The following is a 26,493-nucleotide window of genomic DNA, read 5'->3' as shown; positions in this document are numbered from 1 at the left end:
CTCATCCCCTCTGTTCCCTTCACCTACATGCCCATTGAAATCTGCCCCAATCAATAGTTTAGAACAAGGGTATTCTCTGGACCAAGACAGAAACAACACAAATGGCATAATATAAACAAAAGCAAAGGAAATTAACAGTTATTTTTCATATTTATTCTTATTATAATTCTTATTATAATTTTTATTACTATTATTATTATTCATACATCAGTGATGATTTCTCCATTCAAAATATCATGCGGTACATTTGCTAGATAATTCAAGCTGAGGGTATTGTTTGCTTATAAGTTCTGTGATTCTTAACAAGGAAAACACACACACACAAATTGCGATGTTGGTGTTAAAGGCCCTGAACCCAGGGCAAAAGCTATGGAGCTTAAAGGGGACATTGCTATGACTCCAGTGACATTTAAAGTCTTCATTTACAGCCTGGTTTGTGTGTTTTTTCGTGTGCATACACGAGAGATAATTGATTTGCAGTGACATGGAAAAGGCTATTTATAAGTCCCCTCGCACCCCTGTTTCAGCACAATCACCCTTCAACATGGCTGCATTCGAGAACATTTCGAGGACATCCCACAATCCGACTATCTTGCACTATTTCTGAGTGTCCCTGGTAGAGGCTCTCCTAAAATAATCGGCCTTACTTCCAAACAACCTCCTCTTATGTCCTTGACGTCGTCCCGGTGCAGAAGTAACACTAAAAGAAATGCATTTCATGTAATCATAATGGGTACTGTTCCTTGTCATTAGTGAGTCAGACGTTTACTATAAAACGCCCCCCATGGTGGGGAGTGAGAAGATGTGGAGGATGGGAACGACACACTGGATCAGGCTGGAGTTTATACAGTACTTATACAGTAAGGCCAAGAAGCTGTTAACTAAGTTTCAAATCAGAATATTTTTAAGAATCTGTAGGAGGCAACTTGTATATTAGGTTATGAATGGTTAAGGGTTTGAGTAGCTTCTGAAGCTAGTGAGAAATGTTACTTTTGGTCTCTAATGTCTCTAATGAGCAATGGCTGAGAAACAGGGTGTGGGGAAGTGGACCAAAACTGACCTGAATCTTGAGTAGCTGAATGATCATATTAATAGTTTAATAGTTAAAGCTTTGAGCTAGAGATTGTTATTTTGGACGTTCAATTCCTACCATTGCTAGATCTCCAGCTGAGAAGATGCTTAGAACTATTAATTTCATTGTGTTATGAGATCCACCTAAATAGATTATGATTTTTATTTCACTTTCTTATGTTTCATAGTCAGTGTATGCTAATTTTCCTCATTCTGGACCAGGAGTGCCCTATACGTCGATAGCGATCTTCCGGTCAACCGCAAAGGTAATGTGGGTAGATCGCATGACATATATATATATTAAAAAAAAGATATTTATATATGCATTTTTATAGTAGGTAGATCATTTTGACTTGGTCTTTTTAGCAATAGCTCGCATGCTGGAAAAGTGTATGTTCAAAGTGACGTCAATATTTATGAAAGTAAAGTTAGGTGTATTCAGATCTGGTTTACACACAAGTTTTTATGTGCATAATTTCAGATTATGCAGTCTGTTATTTAAGGTCATGTGAGGTTGCCAAATGTTTCCTGAGTAGAAGAATAGGTAGGGTCCCGACTGTATACCACCACATTTTTCATAAACGCGCTTGCATTTAAGGCCGGCAAAAAAAATCCGAAAACAACATGTAAACTGAATTAAGAGAAACTTGATATTGTCAGGGATCCACCACCCACACCTTCATCGGACCCACCTATCACTTCAAGTAGCTCTCCATCATACTAACCACCTGCACCTGGCACTCATCAGCCTACAGCCTATTTAAGTTCCGTTCTCCCCCTAAGTCACCGTCCGTTCTACAGTTTATCCTGGAGAACATAGTCGGACTACTCAAGCTACGGATTACCTGCCTCATGTAGGATTGCTACCTTTTGATAGACTTTGCATGTTCTACAAACTTTGCCTTTCATAGAGTTTACCAGGTTTAGTTGAACCTGTATGTACTGTTTTGTTTGCCGTTTCTTCCCTTTTGCATTACCATTCATTAAAACCTTTGTTCTGCTGAACTCCGGCTTCCGGCACGTTCTTCCGCCTGACAGATATACAGTAAGCAAGTACTGAAATATTAATATAATTAATATTAGTGCATGCAACTTAATAAAAAGCTTTGATACTACATGAAGGTAATACATGTGTAATATTTATTAAAAACATGGCCCAAAGTTAAACCCAAAGCATTTTCTTTACTTTTCCCTAAAACACACATCTGATTAAATCTCCTAAAGTCTTAAGGCAAAACATTTTTTTAATAATAATGACTTAATACTTGCTTTTTTTAACAGGTTTGTATAGGGATGGGATTATTTTTGCTCTTAGAAATTTTTTTGAACTTACATATAAAAGGGGGAGGAGACTTTTATTTGTCACATGTACAATACATATACCTTGCTGAAGGGCCCAAGAGTGGCAAGTTGGCACTACAGGGGTTTGAATTCCCAACCTTCCATCATTAACCCAATACCTTAACTACTTCGCAAACACTTCATCCCATGGAATTTCTGAGGCATGTTACAGTTCAATTTCCATTGATGTCCCTATTGTGCAGCACTGTTAAGATCGTCTTGATTTCCGGGAAAGTTTTGCTTATTCTGTCCAAATATGCATAAACATGAAACTGTGAATCACATTATGCAGTGAAAGGGGCACCGATTCTAGCTTGTTCTCAGGGATTCACACGTGATCTTTTTGCCCTGAGATCTCATAAGTAGCTCGGTTGGAGTCTATTTGCGATGACTGCACCAAACTGCGAGCTCCATAGACTAATCCAAAGGCTGTAAAAAGGCTGAGGCAAGCCGTGGTCGCTATGGCGACCACCAAGTTGCAGCTGGGATCAGTGTGTGTGTGTGTGTGTGTGTGTGTGTGTGTGTGTGTGTGTGTGTGTGTGTGTGGCCTATGAAATCTTCATGATGCTCAACTCTGGCTAAGCTGCACATTCTATGCTAAATCACTCATACACCATCTCAAAAGCCCAGAAATGTTCAGCATTTGCTCAACTTCACTTCCTCTCTCATCATGCTTTTCTTTGTCTGTCAATCCCTGTGAAAGGGTGCAACCTTAGTGGATCCTTATGCTTTATTTTAGACCAACAACTAAACCAACAACTGTCGACCTGTCAATCATACAGGGTTCTTTTTTTGCTGTAGTTTGTATAGTATTGTTTTACATAATCCACAGGAGAAAAGAAATGCTGTACATGCAAATTAAAAAAGAAAACAGAAAGTTCCAGTGCTTGTGGACATTTTAAAGTACAAACATTTTTATATGGGTATTACAAGATAACAAGCAGCACGTGAAAGAGTAATATTTGAGATTTTATTCGATTTTATACACAATATTGAATCTCAAATTATTATAGTAAAAAATACTGTAGTAAAAAAAATGAGTATTGTGGTTGCTTTAGAATTGTTCTTCATAGATTAAATCATTTATCACTTATTGAGATGATAATTATAATGCTTTGGAAGATGCACCTGCACTACGAATGTGCCAAAATAAAAGGATAATATATAAAAACAAAATAGGGTTTATTAGATCAACCTAATTTGCATTAGTATCTTTGTTTGAGACTCTTAAAACAACAGCAATATCTTTAGTACAACCCGCCATGGATGTAATTGCATCCCTCTATTAATATGCTTAAAAACAAAAGAAGACAAAAATGGAATTGGAATTAAAGGATAAATGATTCAAGATGAAAATGAATAAAGAAAAACTAGAGTGTACAAAAGAGAGATGCCTATAGCTGAGAGAATATGTATATTGGGGTTGGAGAGATAAGAGCTTTCAGTCAGACAGTCATGTGTGTGTGTGTGTGTGTGTGTGTGTGTGTGTGTGTGTGTGTGTGTGTGTGTGTGTGTGAGTGTGTGTTTGGTAGAGTGTTAGAAAAGCCCTGGCAGGGATGTTCACCCCCACCGGGCCACTTCCTCTGTAATGTTGGCACCCTGACTGAGCGTTCTCCATCACACACACACACACACACACACACACACACACACACACACACACACACACAGAAATAAGTGCGATGAAAACCTGATTTGACATCACACGCATGCCATCAAAACTAATGAGCTTCAATACAATAATGAAAAAAAATTCATAATTAAGAAAATGATAATAATAATAATTATTTTTATTATTATTTAAGCTATTTAAGTTTAAGCTACTTATTTTGTTGCATGAAATAGACATAAAATATGTTTATCTGCTAAGCATTGCTTGCTTATTAGCTTACTAAAATAATTTCAAAATTTTAAGATCCCAAACTAGCAAGAAAAACTTGTCTTTTGTTTGCTAGCCAGTTAGCTGAAATGGCAGTCGTTCCATTATGTCATACATTACGCCTCAAACAGCTAGCTTATCATAACTGAAACAACAGAAAAAAAACTGTAAGCTGGCTGTCAAATTACAATGAAAGGTATTGTATCCTAGTAATTTGACATACAGTACACTATATGGATAATAGTTTGTCCTGACCATAAAATTCATATGAACATTTTAAACATCTCCACATTAAGTCCCCATTTTCTGTTATAATAACCTCCACTCTTCAGGGTAGATGTTCCACTAGATTTTGAAGTGTTCTTGTGGAGATTTGTGAGATTTCAGCCACGAGGGTGTTGGTAAAATCAGGTACTGATGTAGGGTGAGGACACCTGGGGTGCAGTCAGTGTTCCAATCACAATTGATCACAGTTTTTTAATAATAAATTACGCAACAAACCTTTTCAAAGGTGGATCCTCAGTCAAAATGTAGAAAAGCAAGGCACCTGAGCTAATTTTCAAGTGTTGTTGCAAAGGGTTTGAATAATCAAGTGCATGTGATATTTTTGAGTTTTTTTCATTAAAAAGATTACCAGATATTTCTAGAATTCTGTTTGCACTTGGTCATTATGGGGTGCCTTAATCCTGTTTTATCCAAGAAGCATTAACAAGTAACAATTATCAGCGATGATTCATTGATTTCATGTTATGGTTGTGTTGCATGCATGCTTGTTGCAACCTTACTTAATATAAGAGAGAAACTTTTCAAAGCTTTGTAAGATCTGAAACCTGCGTGAGAGGGGTTTGGAATAAACCAATGAATCACAAAAATAAATTTTTGTATTAAATATAACAAGAAGACTTTCGACCTTAATTTTAAAATATTAAGGTGAACTATGTTCAGACAAAATAACCAACAATGAATGCTTTGTATTAGGTTTTATTTGCTGGGAAATAAATGAATCACATTCCAAATGTAAACTGTAGCTACATTTCCCTTGGGGAAAAAAAAGTCTGGAATGGTCAAGTCACTCCTAATGAGCAGATCACAAACAATAATTTAAAAAGCAACAAGAAAGTGCCTGGACATCACTGTTTTTTCATTTTAATGTCATCAATCAAGCTTACCGGGACTCGGTAAATCGAACTAATAAGATTTTCCAAATTCATAAATATTTAATGTGAAAAATCTTTCAACCTGGCAACCCTGTTTCCAAAGCGTCACCAATTATTCTGGTTTAATAGGAACCTTTAAATAGATTTTAATAACTAGAGTTTGATCATAGATCATCATGGACTGCTAATATCCAAAAAAATAAAATAAAAATAAACGTTTATTTGACCGCTAAAATCTTGGATTGCACTCTAAACCAGGATTTATTAGTTTAGAGTCATGAAAGGTCTGTTGCCAGCACAGCTCATTTAAACACAAGAGTTCCAGGTAATAGCCAAGTCAGAGCAGGGAATTTACCAAACTGTGCTGGATTCCAGACCTCCAGGCCTGGAAGTGATGGCCAAGTGTCATATCATCAAGAACATTTGTTTTCTTAATAATTTATTTCCAGTCTTTTAACTGGCAAGCAAAATAAGAAAATATGTTAAACATGTGAAGGGCTCATATGTCTAGAGCCCTGATGTTCTCTTTTCTCAACGACCTCTAATAAAAGATGCAGAAACATTTGACGTGTATAAAGTTTACTTTTGTATGTCGCTCTGGATAAGGGCGTCTGCCACGCTTGTTGTTTGCTTCATAAACTAGTCTACTATCTGTGGTGTGATAACCAGGAAATGATACACCAATGCATTGGAAAACCAGAGCAGTGACAGGAAATCGGTTGATTGGCTGAAACTGCACGCAATGAGAAGAACAAATATTGACATTTCACCAGAAATATGAAAACTAAAGTAGCAAGTCTGCTTTGAAAATGTAAGAAGTAGACAGTACAGATTTTTCTATAAAAAGTTTTTTAGTAAAAAGTTGTCCAGAAAATAAATAGTGAAGTAAAGTTCTGATACCAGAAACATCTACTCAAGTACAGTAAAATATTTCTCAAGCAATGAATGGGATAAGCATTACACTCTGTTGAATAATTACATTAGTATAATTACATTGAGTATAATGCTCATCCCTTGATCATCCCTTGATCTTCATTGCTTGAGAAATGTTCGGTTAATTGGTTCAGAAAGGAAGAAAAATCCTATCCTATCTTTTTAAAGATTTTCTAATAAGGATTTTTCAGCAAATTTCATAATCAACACTTCTCCCAGTCGCTGAAAATGCTCTGCTTTGTATTTGACTTAAAAAGCTCAAATGCTGCACTGAACATTGGAAGGATGAAAGGGCATGAGCAATGTGCGCCCGCTGGAAGCCGAGGTGCAAAAAAAATTATAATAGAAAAAAGGAACAGAAAATGAAAAAAGTCTCCACATTGTGAGTTCTGCAATAATATAAGAAAAAAAAATACTTTAAAAAACTAATAAAATTCGCATAAAATCTGATGCTCCTTCAATATTTGGGGGGGAAAAAGTTATTCATGGTAAGTATGTGGTTTTTTCAGCAATGGGGACATATACAGTACGAGGCTTCATAGGGTTATGGTTGCTAAAAGCCTTACAGAAAATGATATTCAAGTGTACGACCACTTCACAAACCACCAAACTGCATTAATTTGCTAGGATGATGAAAGGGGGTGGGGTGAGGGAGCTTGAGACATCATGTGATTCAGTTGCTCTGTGCACTGATCAATAATTCATTTTAAACCGTGTTCCTCACTCTGCTTGTCCACAATATCTAAAACTCACAAAATCAGTTTCCTTTCATTTGTTCTTGATTAATTATCAATTATCAGCTTCTCGACCTCAGTTGCTCACTGTAGCAATGTTGACTGTTTTTTTCCTTTCTTTCAATTCAATTCATTTTTATTTGTATAGCGCTTTTAACAATGAACATTGTCTCAAAGCAGCTTTACACAGATAATGTGGTGATTAAAAGTGAATATGTTCTTTATAAGTAAGTTTGTCACTGATGAGTGAGCCGGTGGCAACTGTGGAAATGAAAAACTCCCCGAGATGGCATAAGGAAGAAACCTTGAGAGGAACCAGACTTGAGGGAACCCATCCTCATCTGGGTTGCACCGAATGTCCATTTGTAGCAGATATACAATGTGGCAGGGTACAGTGATGATGATCAGTAGCAACAAGTAGTCCTGGGTCAGTGTAGCAGACTGTTGACATTAACTACAGTCCAATTCATCCTCAAAGCGCCCGTTCTTACTCAGGAATTTCATGGAACCACCCAAGGCATTGATGAGAAACCATCCCAAGCTTTCATTCTCTAACACTTATTATTTTTACCTGGACCTGCCAATTATATTTTCCAACAAATTTTTTGTTCGCGAATTATTGTCCTGCAAACCATTAACACCCTGACCAAGCAGTAACTTTAAGAATGAAAGAACTAAATAGTACATTAATGATAAAGATTCACACATCTACACTCAACCAGATGTGTTCCCTTCTGATAGGCTTTTTTAAATAAAAAAAAATAAAAAAATTATTTGCCATAAAACAGAATCCACCTTCCATAGACTTATAGAGCTTCTGTCTACGCACAACATGAAGCTCACATACTCCAGCACTGTTTCTAGTCATAGGCAAATTAGATGACTGCACCCAGGGGGAGCGGGGGTTTTGGGGGGTGGGTGGTTTACCAGTGAGTGCACCCTGTTCTGCCACCACCCTCATTCACTTAAATTATTTACCTGTTTTTCTGTTAAAGTTTAATATACAGTATATGCTTACACACTTGCATGCTTACATAATAAATATTAAATGTGTTTAACCCTTTTATAGAAGGTTGCAAATGATTTGAATGGTCTGGGGGTGGAGTATTGTGGTGGGTGGGTGGAGCCAAGGTGGGGTGACAATAAAAAACTTGCCTAGGGTGCCAAAAAGTCTAAAAATGGCCCCGACATAAACAATGCTATATTGCAAAGTCTTGCCAATTATGCTTATTCATGCTTTGCATTGGTTTTTAAATATTGAATAACCTTTATAAAAATCTTGCGCATGGATCCTCATCTTCCTAGACAGAAACTGCCCCAATGAGAGCGCTGTCCCATCAGGGATCTATACTAGGAACACTTGAGAATGATAATCCAAATGTATCCGGTTCCATAGTCATTTGTTCGGAATGCTTGGAATCACAAATGCTGTTTACTACAAATCAAAAGCAAAACTATCACGTATGACAAAAAACGGAAAAAAAACCAGCAGTCAAACAAGATTGTAAAAAACCCATTGTTAAACAATATGGCTCTTTTTTTTACCTATAGCCTTGTTTAAACCTGCAAAAGTGAGACGATAAAAGAAGTCCTAGTGATGTAAAGTGTGTTCAGGAAACAGATGGTGTTCCTAAGCAACAGACGAACATCTCAGTCGACACATTAAAGCCAGTTATTAACGCACGCTGACAAATTGTTTTGTTTTTGCTGTCTTTTTATTTGGCTGAAATGAGCTCTTCCCCGATGGGGTGTCCTCCTCTCCTGCTACGAGAAGTGTGCGGGAAAGTTTTAGCTTGATCAAAGGATGATTAGGCTCACAACTGTTAGCAAATAAACCGGAGGAAAAGTACCACATCTCTTTCACGCTGCTTGATTTGAAGGTGCATTGCCTTTAACACAATCCGAGTGCTTTCGAGAATTACACTGTGATCGAACGACTGCTGATTCAGTTATTCAATATGAAGGTAAGTCTAATGATGTTAGCTCATCTGTCACATGGGAAATTTTCACTGCAGAAAACAGAGTTGTAGTGGTTGCAAATAAGCAGTGGCAAGCCATCAGGGGCTTCTCTGCTGACCCAAACTCAATCAGAATTACTGACTTATGTTTTAATATATTTTTGTACATGAACATGTATTAAATTATATCTAATAGTCTATTCTCGTTATTTGATAGCTATTTTTCGGGTCATAGAGCAGAGCAACCAAGTGAAAGTTTAAGTCTGAATTTCCAATTGAACAGGACGTCTTTGGATACTCTATAATATCATTTTGCATTCACTTGAACTTGAAAAACCCAAATATGTTCCAGCATGGCAAGGCCCCATGCACAAAGTGAGCTCCTTGAAGATCTGCTATAGAGCTCTGATCTCATCCCTACTGAACACCTTTGGGATGAATTGGAATACTGACTGCACCCCAGGACTCCTCTGGGAGTGGAATGACCCAATACTTTTGTAAATATAGTGTATATTCGTGTGGATTTAATAGCTGTTTTTTTTATTCAACAATAGCTGACAGAGGAGATTAAATTTATGAACTTACAAGGACGTTCACAAGATGGACTTTTCAAAAAATTCAGGACATCATGAGGAAAGGTCAGCTACAACAAGCTGTTAAACTTTTTCATACACCATTTATACATTTTTGTATATAAAATCTGTACAAAAAAACACAATTTGCCTTTTTTTCAAATCCCCATCAGAACCGTAATGCCCAAAAAAGCATGTAAAGCATGTTTCATAATGTTGTTTATTATTCTGTTTTTTTCTCTTTGTTGCTTTGGGTTGTATATCTGCTCCACAATTTACCTCATCTACACTTGCATCAGATTCTTGTCTGGTTACATTACAGGGCAAACAGTTACATGAATATATCTTTGTTGGTGAAAACTGATTGAAAGTCTTGGCTGAATGATAAAAAATAATTTGAGAAAATGAGATTTTCTTGGACAAATAAATTTGTAATGGTTTTAATTACTTGCTTATTATTACCTACCTTACCTTTAATAAGCAAAAAATACACCCACAACTTGTAAAATTCACATTCACTGAGCTACTGATTGAGTGCACTTTAATCTAAACTGCTCCAACACAAACATACACCTTGTAGGAGACTCTGATTCCATTCATAGTATTTGCTCAGTGTTAGTATTCTTATGCCTGACATACCAAAACTTGTATCTTTGATTGCTTTTCAATATTAACTTGTTTTGACTCATGCTTTTTTATTCGTCTAGCCCAGTCTGGCCTTTTTGTAAATCTCCCAACTATTGCTGTTTTTTGACTCTGTGTGTTAGGTAGAAAATTCTCACAGAGCAGCTCAAGACTGCAGTTTTCTTAGTCTGCAGTATGTATAAATGCGAAGCTCATGTCACAATGTCTTTTTTTAATAAGGATACAATCTTGCTTAGAGCGTTCAGCCCCTGGGAGTGTTCCAATGTCCTTCTACACAAGTACCATTTCGGGATTTTGAAAACTACAGCCCCCTTTTGCTCCATTCACATCGACATGGGAATTTCAGCACATGAAATTTGCTTACGTCCAATAGAATTAGCAAAAGTGTCATGCCGCTAAGTTGCGTTCACACATGCATCAAAAGAGAGCCTTCGGGGTTTTTCAACACTGAATAAACCCCAAATGGACCATGGGGTTTGAATTAACAAGGTAATGACAAAACCTATTTCCAGAACTGAAGAGCAAAAACAGCTTATCCACAGTGTTTAATTGTTCCATTTCAGGGGTCATTTGCATCCACCTGTAAACATATGAACAATATCAGGTTTTATTTCAGCGCTGGGATTTTTTCCATTATGATTATGCACATTTTTATTTTCTCTTTTTTCTTTCCATATCTGTGTATGCAGAGAAACCAATAAAATCATATTTTTTTTTAAGCAAAGAAAAATTCCATAGTAAATGTGTGTAGAGAAAGCAATAAAATAAAGTAATAAAAAAAGCTAATGAGTATTTTAATAGAAAATGTATATAAAAAATGCTAACAATCACTTAAAATAATTGATTGTCAAAGAAAACCCGACAAATTTAGCTAATGCACAAAATACAGGGCACCCTGTACAATGGATATTAATGAATTAAATTAAATAATTATTTCTTTAAATATCATTGTTACTTCAAATCGCATACAATCGATCCTTGTTGTTTAAACTTTTATAATAGAATATAACCTCTATTCATTTTGCTCATTCAAACAGCTGCAGTTTATTCCAATGGCGATTTAATTGGCAGATTTAAAATATTTTCTCATAATCGCACCACTTTCAAACGTTCTTTGTTACAAACAATATTTGACTCACAAAGGTGTTTTATAGCTGTAAGAGTGAGCAAATTTTAGTTCTGAAACAAACAAATTTGACCAATGTGCCGTAGATCGATTGGATTATTACAAAATGTGATTTTTAGTTTAGACGTTCTTATAATATGTAAAAGACTTTATTCTAAAAGATGGTTCGAAATGTCTAGCGTTATTGACTAGAATTTCTAAATATTCTGGAAAACTTTTGGCAGCTGTCAGTTGAAGCACTTTCCTAGAAAGTTTAAACGGCAGAGTATTTCTCTAATGTTCAGTTAAACTGGTGAATCCCCATGGATCAGTGGTGAAATTGTCTCCCAGGGGATAATGAAACATTCCAGTCAATTTGGTATCTGCAAGGTTTTTTGGCAGCATGAAACATTTCTAAATTGGAAGAAAACCTGCATATGGCATCAGTTGTCGTTAACAAAATGCACATAACACGTAAAAGTAGAATCAATTATTGCTATTGATGATTATTATTTTTAAGTCCTTTAGCGGTCCTTTTCAGGAAGTTTAAGGGCTAAGGTTGATTTATTAACTTAATTGTACAATATGATAAACAGTTGATTTTTACACCACAACACTATTCTCAGTTTGGTCAGAAAGCATTTGGATGTTTTATAACAGCAGCTTGGATAGTGGTGTGAACAACTCGGTGATTGTAAGTATTGCAAACTATCCAAATGAACAGATTTAGAGGAAAAATTCCGTTTTTGATACGAAAAGTTTTTTTGTAAGGAGATTATTGTTGTTTCGTGAGGTAAAGTTTATTAAAAGTCTTTAGGATAGAAATTCTTTACCAGGACAAAGTACAAGAAATGAAAATTTAACTAGAGACTGGGGTGAGATGTGATCCAAAAGTGTAAATAATATTGACAAGCCACAAGCCATCCCTTACACTTTACTTTACTTTCCTTAGTGAATGATAATACTATATATGGGGGACACCTGACTGTTCCAGCCACAGTTGGTTCTTCCCCAAACTTTTACCACAATGTTGGAGACATTGGAAACAAACTTTCCCTTCATTTGAACTTAAAGACACAAACCTGTTCCAGCATGAAAATGCCCCTGTGCACAAAGCCAGCTCAATGAAGTTATGCTTTACATTGGGTGGAAAGAAAGATCTTGAGTGGATAAATAGGCCTGCTATAGGCAGACGGACAGACTTCAAGACTTTTAGTTTAGGTCAACTTTTGTGGGATTTTAACCATTATTAATTTAGTGCACCGTGTGTGTGTGTTCTCCCTGAGGTACCCATCTGGCAGCTCCCACTGGCTCAGTAAACATTTTTCCCCCAGGGGATATCTACAATATACCCCAACTGTTTACTTTGAACCATGAAATATTAGTGGAACAATTTGTTAAAATCACTTTGAAAGGCTAGAAAACATGATGAGTACAAATGAGAATCTAACATGGAGAACGCAACAGCAATATACGAGGTGCTATCAAAAAGTTTCGAGATTAATGTTTCTAACTGGTGCTATTCTGAACACTTGTGTTACCACGTCTGCGATTTCATCATGGACAGGAAGTTAGAACAAAGAGCAAACATGAAATTCTGCATGAAACTCCACCTTTCACTTGAGGATGCCACACAGGTGCTCAATAGGCTTCAGATCTGGAGACATACTTGGCCACTCCATCACCTTCACCTTCAGGTTCAGCGCTTCTATTGGTTTTTATTTTGGGAGAAGTCACACTGCAAGAAAGAGTCTCAAATCTTCTGGCACTGCCAGAATATCATCAGAGGAAAAGCGCCTTTAATCGTCTGTCAATTAACATGTCAAACCAGTGATCACAGACTACAGATTTTACAAATTTGTCCACCTAGCCTAAGAGCACCCTTTAACATAAATCTACATTTAAAATGTTGTTTAAATAGCTCAGAGGATTATATAGTGGAAGCCCATAACTCGTGCTGAATGCCACTGTGTGCGATTTAAAACAAGGAATCTTCCTAAGCAAGTAACAGAAACTAATAGTAATACCCACTCCTGCAAATAGATTATCAGTCATTTGAATTTGAGGAATATTAGCATTTATCACCCTGCATTTAGTAAGCGAGCTGTCAAGAATTTCAATATGCTTCAATATGAATTTTTTTTTGTGTCTGATTTCCTCCTGTGATCAGATTTGCTTTTTGAGCTATTGCTGTGTAATGCAATATGCAAAGTGGCTAAAAACATCACCCATTAGCACAGAACAATGATAGCTGTGCCCTCTGAGAAAAAAAACATCAATCTATCACAGTTTCAGACTATAAGGTCACAAGGACTTTTGTAACTTTATATCAGAGGTGGCAAAAGTACACACATCCGTTCATTAAGTAGAAGCAGAGATACTCATTTTTTTGCTCAATAGGACAATTTTTCACTCAAGTTAAAGGAAAGAAGTCTGGGCTCTAGCATTTACTTAAGAAAAATGTAGCCATTACTACTACCTGTTTTAGTGTCACACTGGTAACTGGACCTCACATCATATCAATAGGTTTATACAAAAATAATTTTAAATGTTGTTACCTATTGTCCACCATATAGAACACAAGCAAAGCAAAGAGTTTCGATGATCAGGTGATCAGGAATGTCTTTGTTCTCAGTCATGTTAAAATCGCCGACTCCCTCTGTCTCATCCACATTAACCCCATACTTCTTGTTGCCTTCTGCCTTGCTTGTTAGTTTCGTGAACTAGCCTACGTCTGTGGTACGTGATAGTCAGGACATGATATACCAGTGGTAGATTGAGAAATTGATGTCACCAAATAGATTAAAACCATAGTAAAGAGTCTGGATTGAAAATGTAATGAGTGAAAGACAAAAGTTGTCCGAAAAGCAGAAAAATCTACTTAAGTCCAGTGATGAAGTATGTGTACTTTGTTGCTTTCAATCTCTGCTTTATATACATAAAAAAGTATAATTAATATACATAAAAAATTCTAATTGCTTCATCTTATATAAAATAGTGTATTGTGGCATTATTCAAATCTTAAGACTGCAAAAAGTCTTTATTTTCCCTGACACTGTATCTCAATATTGACTCAAATTCTCATATTATAATGGCCAAACAATAATGTAAATGAATCGTGTTGAAAGAAAATTCATGGTTTGAAAGCAGAAGTCGTATTTGAGTCATACACAGTATTGGGACATCTGTCTTTTAAATACCTTATGTGGTTCGTTCACAAACTGTTACTCTATGCTTCTCTGCATGTTTCTCTAAAACCTGTATATACCTTTTAACAATGATTCAGAATTTTAACAAAAAGAATTTAAAATTTCAATTTATTTGTTAACAAGCTTTCTGGCTCATGTTCGCATGTGGCTTCTCCTTTGCATGATAGAGCTTTAAAGTGCATTTGTGAATAACATGGCAAACTGTATTCACAGACAATGATTTTTGGAGAGGTTTCTGAGCCCATGCAGTGGTTTCCATTGTAGAGTGGGGAGTGGTAGATCAGTTGTTAAGGTGCTGGGTTGCTGATTGGAAGGTCAGGGGCTTAAGCCTTGGTACTGGCCTTTGTGCTCCAGAGGTGCTGTATCAGGGCTGGCTCTTATGCAAGCTGGGATATGTCAAAAAAATTATTTCACTGTGCTGGAATGTTTATGTGACAAATATTTCTGAGAGACTCTGCCTCTTTTTATACCTAATCATTTTATTGACCTGCTTTTAATAAACCAAATTAGTTGCAAAATATTTATCCAACTGTTTCTTTTTTGTAACACTTAACTTTCCCACCCTCTATTCGATCCATTACAACATTACAAATTTTACCCATTTGATATGTTTCTATGTTTTACTGTGAATAAAATTACTTTTTACAAAGTTTTACAACTTTGAAATTGGACTTGTATTTGGCCCCTTGCAATGTGTTATGATTTGTATATAATTTACCCCATAGGGAGCAACGACTTCATAAAGCATCAGTAAATTATGCCATTCGTTTCTCATCTGTCAGCTCGTGCTCTTTTTTGGGCTGACAGTCTAGCACCGAAGTAAATGTCTGTTTGTGAGGGATTCAAATCTCAGCAGAGAAGAGAACGATACAATTCCAGCCAAAGCCAGTGCCAGATTTTATGATTTATCATGCAATAACAAACAATATCTGCAAAATACTTCAAACAATATCTAAAGCCACAGGTGGCTGCAGTCGTCTGAAACTGCTTTATCGTGATGCTGGAATCCAGAGTGGTTACAAGGTTTGGTTCTCAATTTCTTTGAGATGATTAAGACGGCTGAGCGGAAAGAGCAGGATTAACCTTTCGGTGCTTGTCTATAAAGATTAGGGCCTTGCAAGGTGACAACCATCCAGATGAGGTCACAAGTCACAAATCGCATTCAAAATTGCATTCAAAGCAGGATGAGGGAATAAGCAGAAGGATTTTCAAGTGCTTTACTTCTCCTGCTGCCGCTTTCATAACGTTAGCAAGTGAAAAAACTTTCATATGTTATTTCACATTGAAATATAACATGAGTGTGTGCTTCCATGTAAGCAATATTGCACGAGGAACAGATTGCCTTGCTAAATATCTCCATCTGAATGTCTTCGTTATTTACTTGTAACCTAACATCAGACAGAGAAGAGCACAAAATGAAACAAAGGGACGAAACCGTATTATTAATGGGGGTTTATTGCAGAATTTTAGCCCCATGGCTCAGTCAGCGACTTGAGGAAGTGAGACGGAGCGATACCCGAGAGTATAGAGAGAAATAGATAAAGGGTGGCATGTTTGTGAAGCAGCAGGTGTTGGTATAGATCACAAACAAATTTCAATTTTCAAACACATTTCCATTCCAGGCGTTCCTGCCTCCCCTCTCCCCGAGGTCAGCTCCACGCTATGCATTATTAAACAGCGATAAGCTTATCCTCTCTTCTTGCTTTTCCTTCTGCCTTTATCTCAACCTGGCACTCGCACAAACTTGCACAAACCAAAAGTGAGCCAAAAAAGAAATACCAATGACCTAATAATATAACGACACACTATAGTGATGCCAAATGCACGATTCTGATTGGTCAAAAAGTGTTTCATTTCATCACTCTTAAAATATTATCATTTTTATAGAATCAAATGTACACATGCAGCATAAACACAATATGGACACTTAAGCATAAGATTCATATGTACAACCTATTTAACATTAAGTCCCCATCTGCTCTAATAATAACCTCCACTCTAGATGTTCCACTAGATATTGAAGTGTGCTTGTGGAGATTTGTGCTCTTCTAGTTGGTTAGCGTTCTAATTTATCCGAAAGGTGTTTAGGACAGAGCCCTATAGCAGGCCTTTCAAGATCTTCTACTCATGTAAACCATATCTTCGTGGTGCTCACTTTGTGCACATTGTCATTGTTCAAGTGAAGGAAAGATTTTATGCTACCACATCTAAAGACGTCCTATACAATTGTGTGGCTCAAACTAAATGGTAACAATTTCAGGAAGAACCACAAATGGCTGTTAAAAGTCCCAATTATTTTTATCTATATATTGTAGCAAATGATTGCATCCGCTTCACTATATGGAAAAGTATTTTGATACTTTTGGGATGAGTTTCCAAATGTGTTCCCAGGCCTACTCACCCTACATCAATACCTGACTTTACGAACATCCTTGTGACTAAATAAGCACAAATATCCATAAGTTAAGCAAATATAAACTAAATGTGAAATGGCATGTTTAAAAAACACATGAATCTTATGGTTATGGTCCACAAACTTTTTCCATAGAGTATATATATTGCATGTATAAGCTATATGAGATAAGATGGATTCTTCCAAACACTGAGAAATTGGCGAAAGCTAATCCTAGCATACAAAAAAACATTTTCAGATTGCTTCTAAGGGTTTGTTTGCATGCGTCACCCTTCTGCAATATCAGTAAAATATTGCTACAGCGATTACCAAACCAAATATTACATGCTTATCTGTAGCAAAAACCTCATTGTTTCTAGACAGTACCTTCTGTTTGTTTTTTTTTTGCTAAACAGCGCAGATGCTAGGTTTTCTGTTTTATTAAAGGTCAAAAAGTTTGACTAGGAAAGTGCAATAAAAGCTGCTCAGAGCTCGAAAGATTTTCTGCAGCACCTTAGGGCTCGGACATGGTGTTATTCTTCAGAAAGACAAATCGACTAAATTACACATGTACAGGGTTTTTTTTTTTTTTTATTGCCTATTGCTAATACAGAATTGTGTAAACGTTCGAATCTGAATCTGCAGCTTTGAAAGAGAAAACAATGATGAAGATGGTTCATAAAAAGTTTGCGTGATTAATCAAGGGGGGAAAAAATCTAGTAAGTGTGAATTATGTAGTAAATAAAGAACATGACTTTTAAAATAGGGTGGTTTTGATAGACGGTGTTGCCAAAAATATACGGACAATCTGTCCATCACACCCTTGTGTAGTCATTAAAAGCAGAAGTTTGTATAAAATATCTTTGTATGCTGTTGCATTACAGTTTCCCTTCACTGGAACTAAAAGGCCCAAACATGCACAAAGCCAGCTCCATAACGACATGGTGGATGAATTTCAGTGAAGCACCCTGCACAGAGCCCTGACATTCACCATGACACCACGGAACACCTTTAACATGAACTGGAACACCAGGTTTCCTCACCAAACATGAATACCAATCTCCACAACCACAGTCTAAAATACTGAAGTCTTCCCAAAAGAGTGGAGGGTATTATAAAAGGAAAAAGGGGACTAAAGAATCGAGGCATATGGCATGCACACATGGGTGTGATAATCAGGTGTCCACATACTTTTGATAATCAAAATTAAACCTTGTTGAAACATCTGAACAACATGACACTTGCAATGACAGAAACCTTTAGGGTCTTGCTAGTTAGTGGGAGCAAAAAAACCTAGACGTTTAGTTATAGAACAGAATAGTTATATTTTAGCGCCCTCTAGTGGGCTTTCAACAATAGCACATACATTACTATACAAACATTTCTGAAATACACTGATCGTGAATAACATTATGACCACCTGCTTAATATTGTGTTGGTCCTCCTTTTGCTCCCAAAACAGTCCTGACACGTCGAGCATTACCAGCATTAACTTCTTTAGCAATTTGAGCTACAGGAGCTCGTCTGTTGGATCGGATCACATGGGCCGAGCTTTGCCCACCACGTGCATCGATGACCCTGCATAAAATTCTGGCACTGTCGGACCCTTAGGAAAGGCCCTTTACCTTTCTAGTTTTATGATTTATATTAATAATTTTAAGCGTGACTGCCAAATGCGATAAATGTAAAAGTAAATGTACTGTACTTTTTACATTAGAATACATCTTGAACTTTACTGTGATGTCATGATGTGATCCTGGTGCTAAATTGTCTATGTTGTAGTTACTGCACTGACAGAGTTACAATTGTTTGTATTAATTAAAAACAAGATAATATACTCTATTGTAACTTTCTCAAAATAAATTCAGCACTCAACATCATTAAAGAGAAACTATATTTAGATGAATTTTAAAAAAATACCAACGTTGGATTTCAGGCATTCCAGACATCATCAATCCGGTATGGCTCGGGTCATCCACGAGTTGATGAGCACGATGTTCCGGTGGTGAAGCGCTGAACTGACAAAGAATAAAGCCCCGCTGCATCGCTTTCAAATTTAGTGGGCTCGGCCAAAATGATAAAATGTTCATACGTTAAACATTTATATATACACACGAGACACTTGTGATGTAACGAAACAACAAATGAAACACGGTTTTCAAAAGAAAGATTTAATGTGTATTTGCAAAACACTCCAGAAAAATTTTCAAACATGGCGCAACAGTCATATGGCAAAAATCAGTGATGCAGGTTTTTGCCAAATTCTGACCATAACGTTACCCCTGTACCAAAGCCGTGAACTTGGATGAACATTTTTTGAGATCAGATTTGACTCCATGTTACGCAGGTTTACAGTGATTATGAATTCTGAACATCTGAACGATTACGCCAGTATGACTGAAAAACAGCCAGAAGAAGCCGATGTCATCGTTATTACCGACAAGGGTTCCTAAAACTACAATTCGGTTTTTTATTTTTGCTGAAATAAAGAAATTCGGTCCAATTTGAGGCAGTTGTGGAATTTCCGAGCTGAAGACTACTGCAGGTTGTGGATCATCTCCTCCTTGGCGATGAGGTGTGTGGTTTTGTTGACGAGGGACATGAGCGAGTTGAGTTTGTGCGACCAGTCGTTCAGCAGGTCGTTGGGGTCTTTGGGCCTCTGGAAGTTGATGATGCCTGCCAGCCGATCCACTTTGGCGTAGATGGTCTTGTTTACCACCAGGTTGGACAGGAACTCCTCGGACTCCTAGAAAATGAACAGGAAAACGCTGCTTGAGTTCTAGTAGTCTGCTTTAGGGAGAAGAGCGAGTGTGGCAGGGGAAGATAGATTTTCTCCTCCTTGTTTTATTTATAAAATTATAATGCCTTCGCGACTGATATATAAAACAGAAACTATAGAACGTTTTTATTAATTATAGAATCACACATTTTACTTATTTTCTGCCTCAATGTATACAATGCTGCTAATGTGTGCATACATAATATTTTATTTCTATTGTTACTATTGCAACTATAATTTTTAATCTTATTATTATCTCCCAATGGTATTTTGTAAATAATTTTATTGCAAGTTATTCTGCACCTTTTTAATTTTCACCCTTATTTTTTTAAATTCCATAATTAAAGCATTTTACTGCATGTTACAGTCAGTATGGTTACGCATGTGACTAATAAAAAACGAATTTGGATCCCTTTTATTTTCCATGTCATGTTATAAGTAGCTATGAATAGTTGTTCCCTCATCAGCCTCTTTTTTTCCTCTCTGTCTGTTATACAAGTACATACTGTTGCTGTAGAATTGATTAGACGTATTAGAAAAAGATAACCAGTCCAAAAGGTCACAATGCAAGTATGATGAATAATGATCTTTTAAAATCATTACAAACTCAGAAAGTAGCTCATCTGATGTTAACATTTTGTATTTCAGGTTTTATTCCTACTTTTTGTTAAATGAATAAAAATAAACAGCGCATTTGGATCAAGACTAAATATATCTAACTGATAAATTGATTAAACAAAACAACAACAACAGAACTTACATCGATGGAAAGGTCAAGAAGTCCAGCCATCCTCTTCATTGTGATTCTTGTGTAATACTTGGCCATAATCCTTATATTCTATACAATGCGAAGAACAGCATTAGAGAACAGCATACAGCAAGTATAACATAATATAGTACACAAGCCATAGTTTAGTTTCTATGGTCCGACATGTAAAATTGCAATTATTAATGTAGATCAGAAATTAAATGGTTATTCCTGATTAAATTAAGTGTAGTTTGCTGTAATCTTTAAAGCATATTTAAAAAAAATAATTTAATACTGACACATCGATTCTACTAAATCAATTCATCTTTGTGGGCTTAGTGAGCAACTCACATGTTCTACCACTCTGTTTTTCAGGTCCTGCCATCTCTTCTCTCCCTCCTCGGTCTCGGTGAAGACGTCAGTGGCAGGGCTGTCTGGAGAGCCCTCGCGCAGCTCCTTCCCGTAATCCTCCACCAGGGAGGACCAGCGCATCAGCTCCATGGTGGTGAACTGCTTCAGAAAATCCCTGGAAAGGAAAGAGGGAGAAATTCGACTTTACCTTTCAGTCAACTTCTAACGGTTTATTTGTATAAAGACCCGGCAAAATTCTACTAAGTATTTTTGCAAAGGGTGTGAATACTTATGTGCATGTCTAGTAGGAGAGGCCGGCCTGCAAATAGGAATCTATATTGGTTCCACCCATTGGAGGAGTTTATTTATTGAGGATGTGGAGAATTTTTTAAATGTAATCTTGGATACATGTCTGGTTGGAAAAGACCTTCTGAAATAAGACACTAATGGCAACGTTTAAGTAAAGTTTCGGCTAATGAGATTGTAACAACCTAGCATTGTTATTGGTCCATTTGAATTTGAGGGGAGGAGCCTCAATTATACAGAGCCTACCTGTTTGGCCAAAGCAAAAAAAAGGGATTTTTTTTTTGTGCTCATTTTGAAAATAGCATTTCACTATATGTAATACTCTGTATGAATGTGTATGTGACAAACAAAACTTAAATTTGATGCTAAAACCCAAACTTGCAGGGAGTCCATGATTTTCCTCTAAACACTGTTCCCTTGTTTGAGGAAAAAAAGCATTCTTTCCAAGAAACTCTCCAAAACTGCACATACTTGTATTTAGGGATTTCTTCCAGTTTCTTGTCTGCACTGATCCGATGGACCAGATCGGACTGTTCATTGTCATATGGAGACAGAACCACATACAGAACCACACTTTTCAGGGCCTGGGCAAAACAACAACAAAAAAAATTTACAATTAGAAAAGATTAGACTATTATATGGAAAAAAAAACTAGTCCAGTAAAAATAAATAAATAAACAAACACACACAAGAAGAAGAAAAGCACTCCTGCGCCAGAATGTTATACAAAGTGATTGCATGAGCATGATGTTTGAGCTCCAGGAATATTACAGCTATGCAAACTAAAGCTACAGAAAGTCATTCCTTATATAATAGTTAAATTATGCTAATTGCTGAGGTATTTATTATTTATTTATGCTTGCTCTATGAAAATTGAACCTCCAGCCAAACACAACATGACCTGACTTGTTTGAAAGAGTTTGTGATTGCAACTTTTCTTTTTTTTTTTTTGCATTACCTGCTGCCACTTGGAGCCATCCTCCAGGATGCATGGAGTGTCATAAATAGCCCGGTAGTGTTTACATATGGAAAGGTAAGAGCCTTCATGTTGGTCCACATGAATCATCAGATTGTAGTACTTCAGCTTGGACTCCTAAGAAAGAAGATGAGAATAAAACATAAAAAAAAAAAGAAATTAAAGTTTGTTAAACCCAGTGGGGTGCCAATAGTTAAATAATCGAGCAGGTGCTCAATTAAAAACCTCAAGAACAGTGTGCCAGCCTTGACGCTCACCTCGGTGCCTTCCTCCTGAAAGAACTTGGTGTTGATCTTCTTGCTGATGATCTGCGTGCGGATGTAGTCCTTCACAGCTATGCACAGCCTCATCTGCTCCAAGATGAACTCCGCCTTCTCTTTCTTCTCCATGGAGCCGTACGTTTCCACCTGCGCAACGAGGGAAAGCGTTTATACGGAGACTACCTTGATGAGGACCTCCAGCCTTGTTAGATACCTCATTTGCAGAGTCCGTATCTAAAACCAAACGATGCTAAGGATGCTTTTAGATCGTTGTTAAAAACTAATTCAATCCAAGTTATTATGTTCACAGTTGCTGTCTCACTCTGTATGCAACTCCAACTGCAGGTTACCAGAGTTACATAAGCAGCACATGAATTTAAAATGGTCATTAATCTGACTGGAACTGAGGTGCTTTTTTACTAGTCATGCGTACATTACAGCTCAGAGAAATTCTTTCTGCGCATATCCCAATGATGTTAGGAAGCTGGGGTAAAAGCACAGGGTAAACAATGTTACGGTGCCCCGAAAAGCAGAGGGTTAAGGTCCGTGTTAAGGGACCTAAGAGTGACAGCTTGGCAATACCAGGGCTTGAACCCCCAACCTTCCAATCAGCAACCCAGTGCTCAACCACTGATCTACCAACTACCAGTGCTCACAGTCCAGCCAATCAGAAACAAACATTCTGACAGACTATGATAGAAATTATATGATCTCTACCCACTACTGTCGTGCACCAGATTGCGAAAAGATTTTGACTTAGGAATGGGATTGAAGTCTTCCTCGTGTTAGCGCAGGGATTCCTTCCTAGTTTGCTCATTATCTAAATCTATACCATAAACGTTATGAGCACAACTACTTTCCAGAAGCCTGTTGCATATGTGAATGCATTATGCGAAAATAAATAAATAAATAAATGAACCTTACCTGCAGCTCCTGTAGAATGGACGAGGCCTCTTTAACCTCCCCATTCTGCTCTTTGATGCCAGCCAGCGTCTTGGTGAGTCTTGCACGCTCGATCTCGACGTAAATCTGCATGGGACATACAGAGGTCACAAGTATCTCAAAAGATCACCTTTTTCGATCAGAGAAGTCTGGAACCTGACTGGAGAACCGACCTTTCCGGCAGTAACGGTTCTTAGAGTGTCGATGAGCCTCAGTTTGACCGCCAGGTCGCTAACAGCATCCACATATTTGTAACACTCCTGCACCATCTTGGCCACAGCCTGCAAAAACACCGCAATCCCCCGGTCACTGCTTTGCTTCATACACTTTTTAAACCGTTTGGCTTTGAATATACTTGATCATGTGCGGTTGTGAATAAGCATGCCGAGCGAGCCTCACCTGCTTCAGCTGACTCCTCCTCTTCGACAACACCATGATGTTCTCGTTGAGCGCGTCCCAGTCTTTTGCCTCGTAACACATTTGCACAATGGCCACCAAGATCCTCGATGTAGACACCATGTCCGAAGCCTGGCAAGAAAATCAGTGTACAAAAAAAAAAAAAAAAAGGCTTACTGAGTGTTCATTTCTGCCTGTTGGCACATCACAGGGCAATTCCCCTGTTTACATTAGACAAGCCAAACAAATCCGATTTGAGCTGCTATGTACAAGAATCGACATAATGGTCCAGACTGACCGTCCTGGTTTGCTTCTCCAGAGATAGAAGGCTCTCGACGGCTTCTTGAAGTCGCCCTTCCTGCACACACAATTCACACTGAGGGTTAGACTACAAGGTCAAACAGTGTGGCTCAAGAAAGACCAGGAATTGAAACCGATAGTGGATTTTACCGATAGCTAGGTTGGATCGCACTTACCGATAAACGATTAATCAACCAACAGTTTTTAAAATGTACAAGGGATTAAAAAAAAACTCTATCTAATATAGTGCTGACCTTTTATTACAAAAACAAACAAACAAACAAAAAAAAACCAGTACTGAATCATGAAAATGTGCTAAATGAAAAAAATCTATATATTAATTATATGAATAAGTTGTGAGAAAAATAAAAGATGGGCTTTCAAACTGAAACAAAACACACACAAAATTAAAGATTTTGTACTTTTTTTAATGAAAACACTTGCACGCCATTGATTCACCCCTAGAAGCTGCATGAATGACAGCGGACTTTCTCAGCTGCTTCAACAATAGACGCAACCCGGAAAAACTATCGGTATGAATTTTTGCTGATAGCCAATTGTTCCAGCAATCAAATATCGGTGCTGATTAATCCTGAAAACCGATGAATTGGTCGACCTGTACTTTTTTCCATTCCAATTTGGCCAGAAGTAACGCTTCTCTAACAATCTGCTAAATGCCCAACCATCTTAATCCTAATCTTTACTAAATGAGTGCAAATTTAAAGAAACTTGTACAGCATATAGTCTATTAAAAACTGCACCAACACATTATTCATTCTTAATTCTGATGGGTCAGATAATGCAGATTTTATACACTGGTCAGAAGGTGCATGTGTTATCTTTTATAGAAAACAGACAGATGCTTGAACTACAGATATAGTAATGTGTTCGTTCATGGACATGGACATCATCCAAGACTAATTATAGATAAATGTGTTGTTTAACTAAATAAAATGCATAATTGTTGATATAGAGACATTTATTAAAGTTATTTGTCTATACATAGTGATACATCGCTGTAACATTCCCCAGTACAGGAAACCATCAGGACAGAGGCAATATTTTGAGAGTGAGAGTCAGAGAAAGAGAGGGAGATACAGATAGATATGGAAAAAAAACTGAGAAAAAGACAGAAAACATGAGCATGAGAGAGACAAAGAGTTTTCTGGTGATGGTTATTGCAGCTATCCTACATATGAGGATCTTGTCTCTTTCGGACATTCCACAACAACAGACAAACAGAAACCATTAAAATGTGTGTTAAGAAATCCCATCACCCCACCCCTGTGTAATTTTATTTTACACCACTTTCTGTGTGTTGATCCTTATAAAGCAGCAGCACTGACTAGTTTCAAATCACAACTTTCTATTAAAGCATTGTGGCATCATAATACCTGTCCCAGAACCTTAAACATATTTTAATGTAAGTTATAAAAATATGGAGCATTTTTAAAGAAGAATAAATAATGGACACCTTATTAGTTTGACTCACTAAACATTTGTTTTACTAATGCGCAAAGTCTTAAATCAAATCACCAAAATCCGCCATGATGCACACATCCGGCAAATAAAACCGCCCGTGTGGAAACAAAGCAAAAGTTCCACTTGGTGTCATGATTATTTTCATTTTAAAACACCATAATTACTTTAAAACTTTTACAAGAATATTTTATCTTCATGCTCTATGTTGTCTGGCTTTACTAATAATAAACATACATTTGCATAAAGCATCCATATTTGTACCTGCTCATGTTAATTACAATGTTAAAAATTAAAAAGTAGTAATGACAATCATGCATTTAATCGCGATTAAATATTTTATTCGATTGACAGCCCTTTATTTATATTTACACCTACACACACACACACACACATATATATAAAATTTATTTCCTCAGGTACACCGACACTATTGAGATGCTAACACGCATGCTCAGTGGACTCAAGCACATAAATGCTAGTATTAGGACTGTGATACAAGCATACACTTAAGTTTTAATGTAAAAGTAAAAAGGTTGGAAGTTGTTCTGACAATAATAATATTAAAGCGACTAACAAAGATGGTTGAACAGTAGGGGAATGTTAGCCGGCTAGCGGAGCTAATAAGCGGAGTTGCTGCATCATGACTCAGCCGCACGTCTCCGTCCATTCAACTTACTTTAGCTATTTTCTCGCACTCGGGCAGCCGCTGGTCTACAGTAGCGCTGTAATCGACCTCCATCTTGACGATTTTCCCGTCGGATCTCTCGGCCCTGTCGTCCGACATTTTTATGTTTGTTCCTTTTTTGTTTTTAAAAATGACAAGAAACTCAACAATCCAGCGACTCTCTCGGTTAGCTTCCGCCGCTCAATTTCTGTTGTCAAACCAAGCGGAAGTGCTTCACCGGAAGTGCATTGCTCGAGCGCCATCTAGCTGAGCGGAAGAGAACGGCGCCATAT

At 37.1% G+C, this 26,493-nt stretch overlaps 1 protein-coding gene across 1 annotated transcript; it reads right to left on the bottom strand.

Moving 5' to 3' along the window:
* Positions 1-19,151: 19,151 nt before the first annotated feature.
* On the bottom strand, positions 19,152-26,462 carry psmd12 (proteasome 26S subunit, non-ATPase 12). The gene is made up of 11 exons (XM_046871794.1): positions 26,213-26,462; positions 24,053-24,112; positions 23,758-23,886; positions 23,532-23,639; positions 23,341-23,445; positions 22,414-22,563; positions 22,139-22,273; positions 21,652-21,764; positions 20,875-21,049; positions 20,536-20,613; positions 19,152-19,742 (listed from the first exon to the last, which is right to left on the bottom strand). Exons 1-11 carry the CDS (start codon positions 26,318-26,320, stop codon positions 19,533-19,535), a joined length of 1,371 nt encoding a protein of 456 aa, XP_046727750.1. The 5' UTR covers positions 26,321-26,462; the 3' UTR covers positions 19,152-19,532.
* Between the last annotated feature and the right edge of the window lie 31 nt (positions 26,463-26,493).

Source organism: Silurus meridionalis, chromosome 1 (genome assembly GCF_014805685.1).
Source record: "Silurus meridionalis isolate SWU-2019-XX chromosome 1, ASM1480568v1, whole genome shotgun sequence".
Lineage (NCBI taxonomy): Eukaryota > Metazoa > Chordata > Actinopteri > Siluriformes > Siluridae > Silurus > Silurus meridionalis.
Note: the sequence above shows the minus strand (reverse complement) of the source record. Positions and strands in the feature narration are given on the sequence as shown.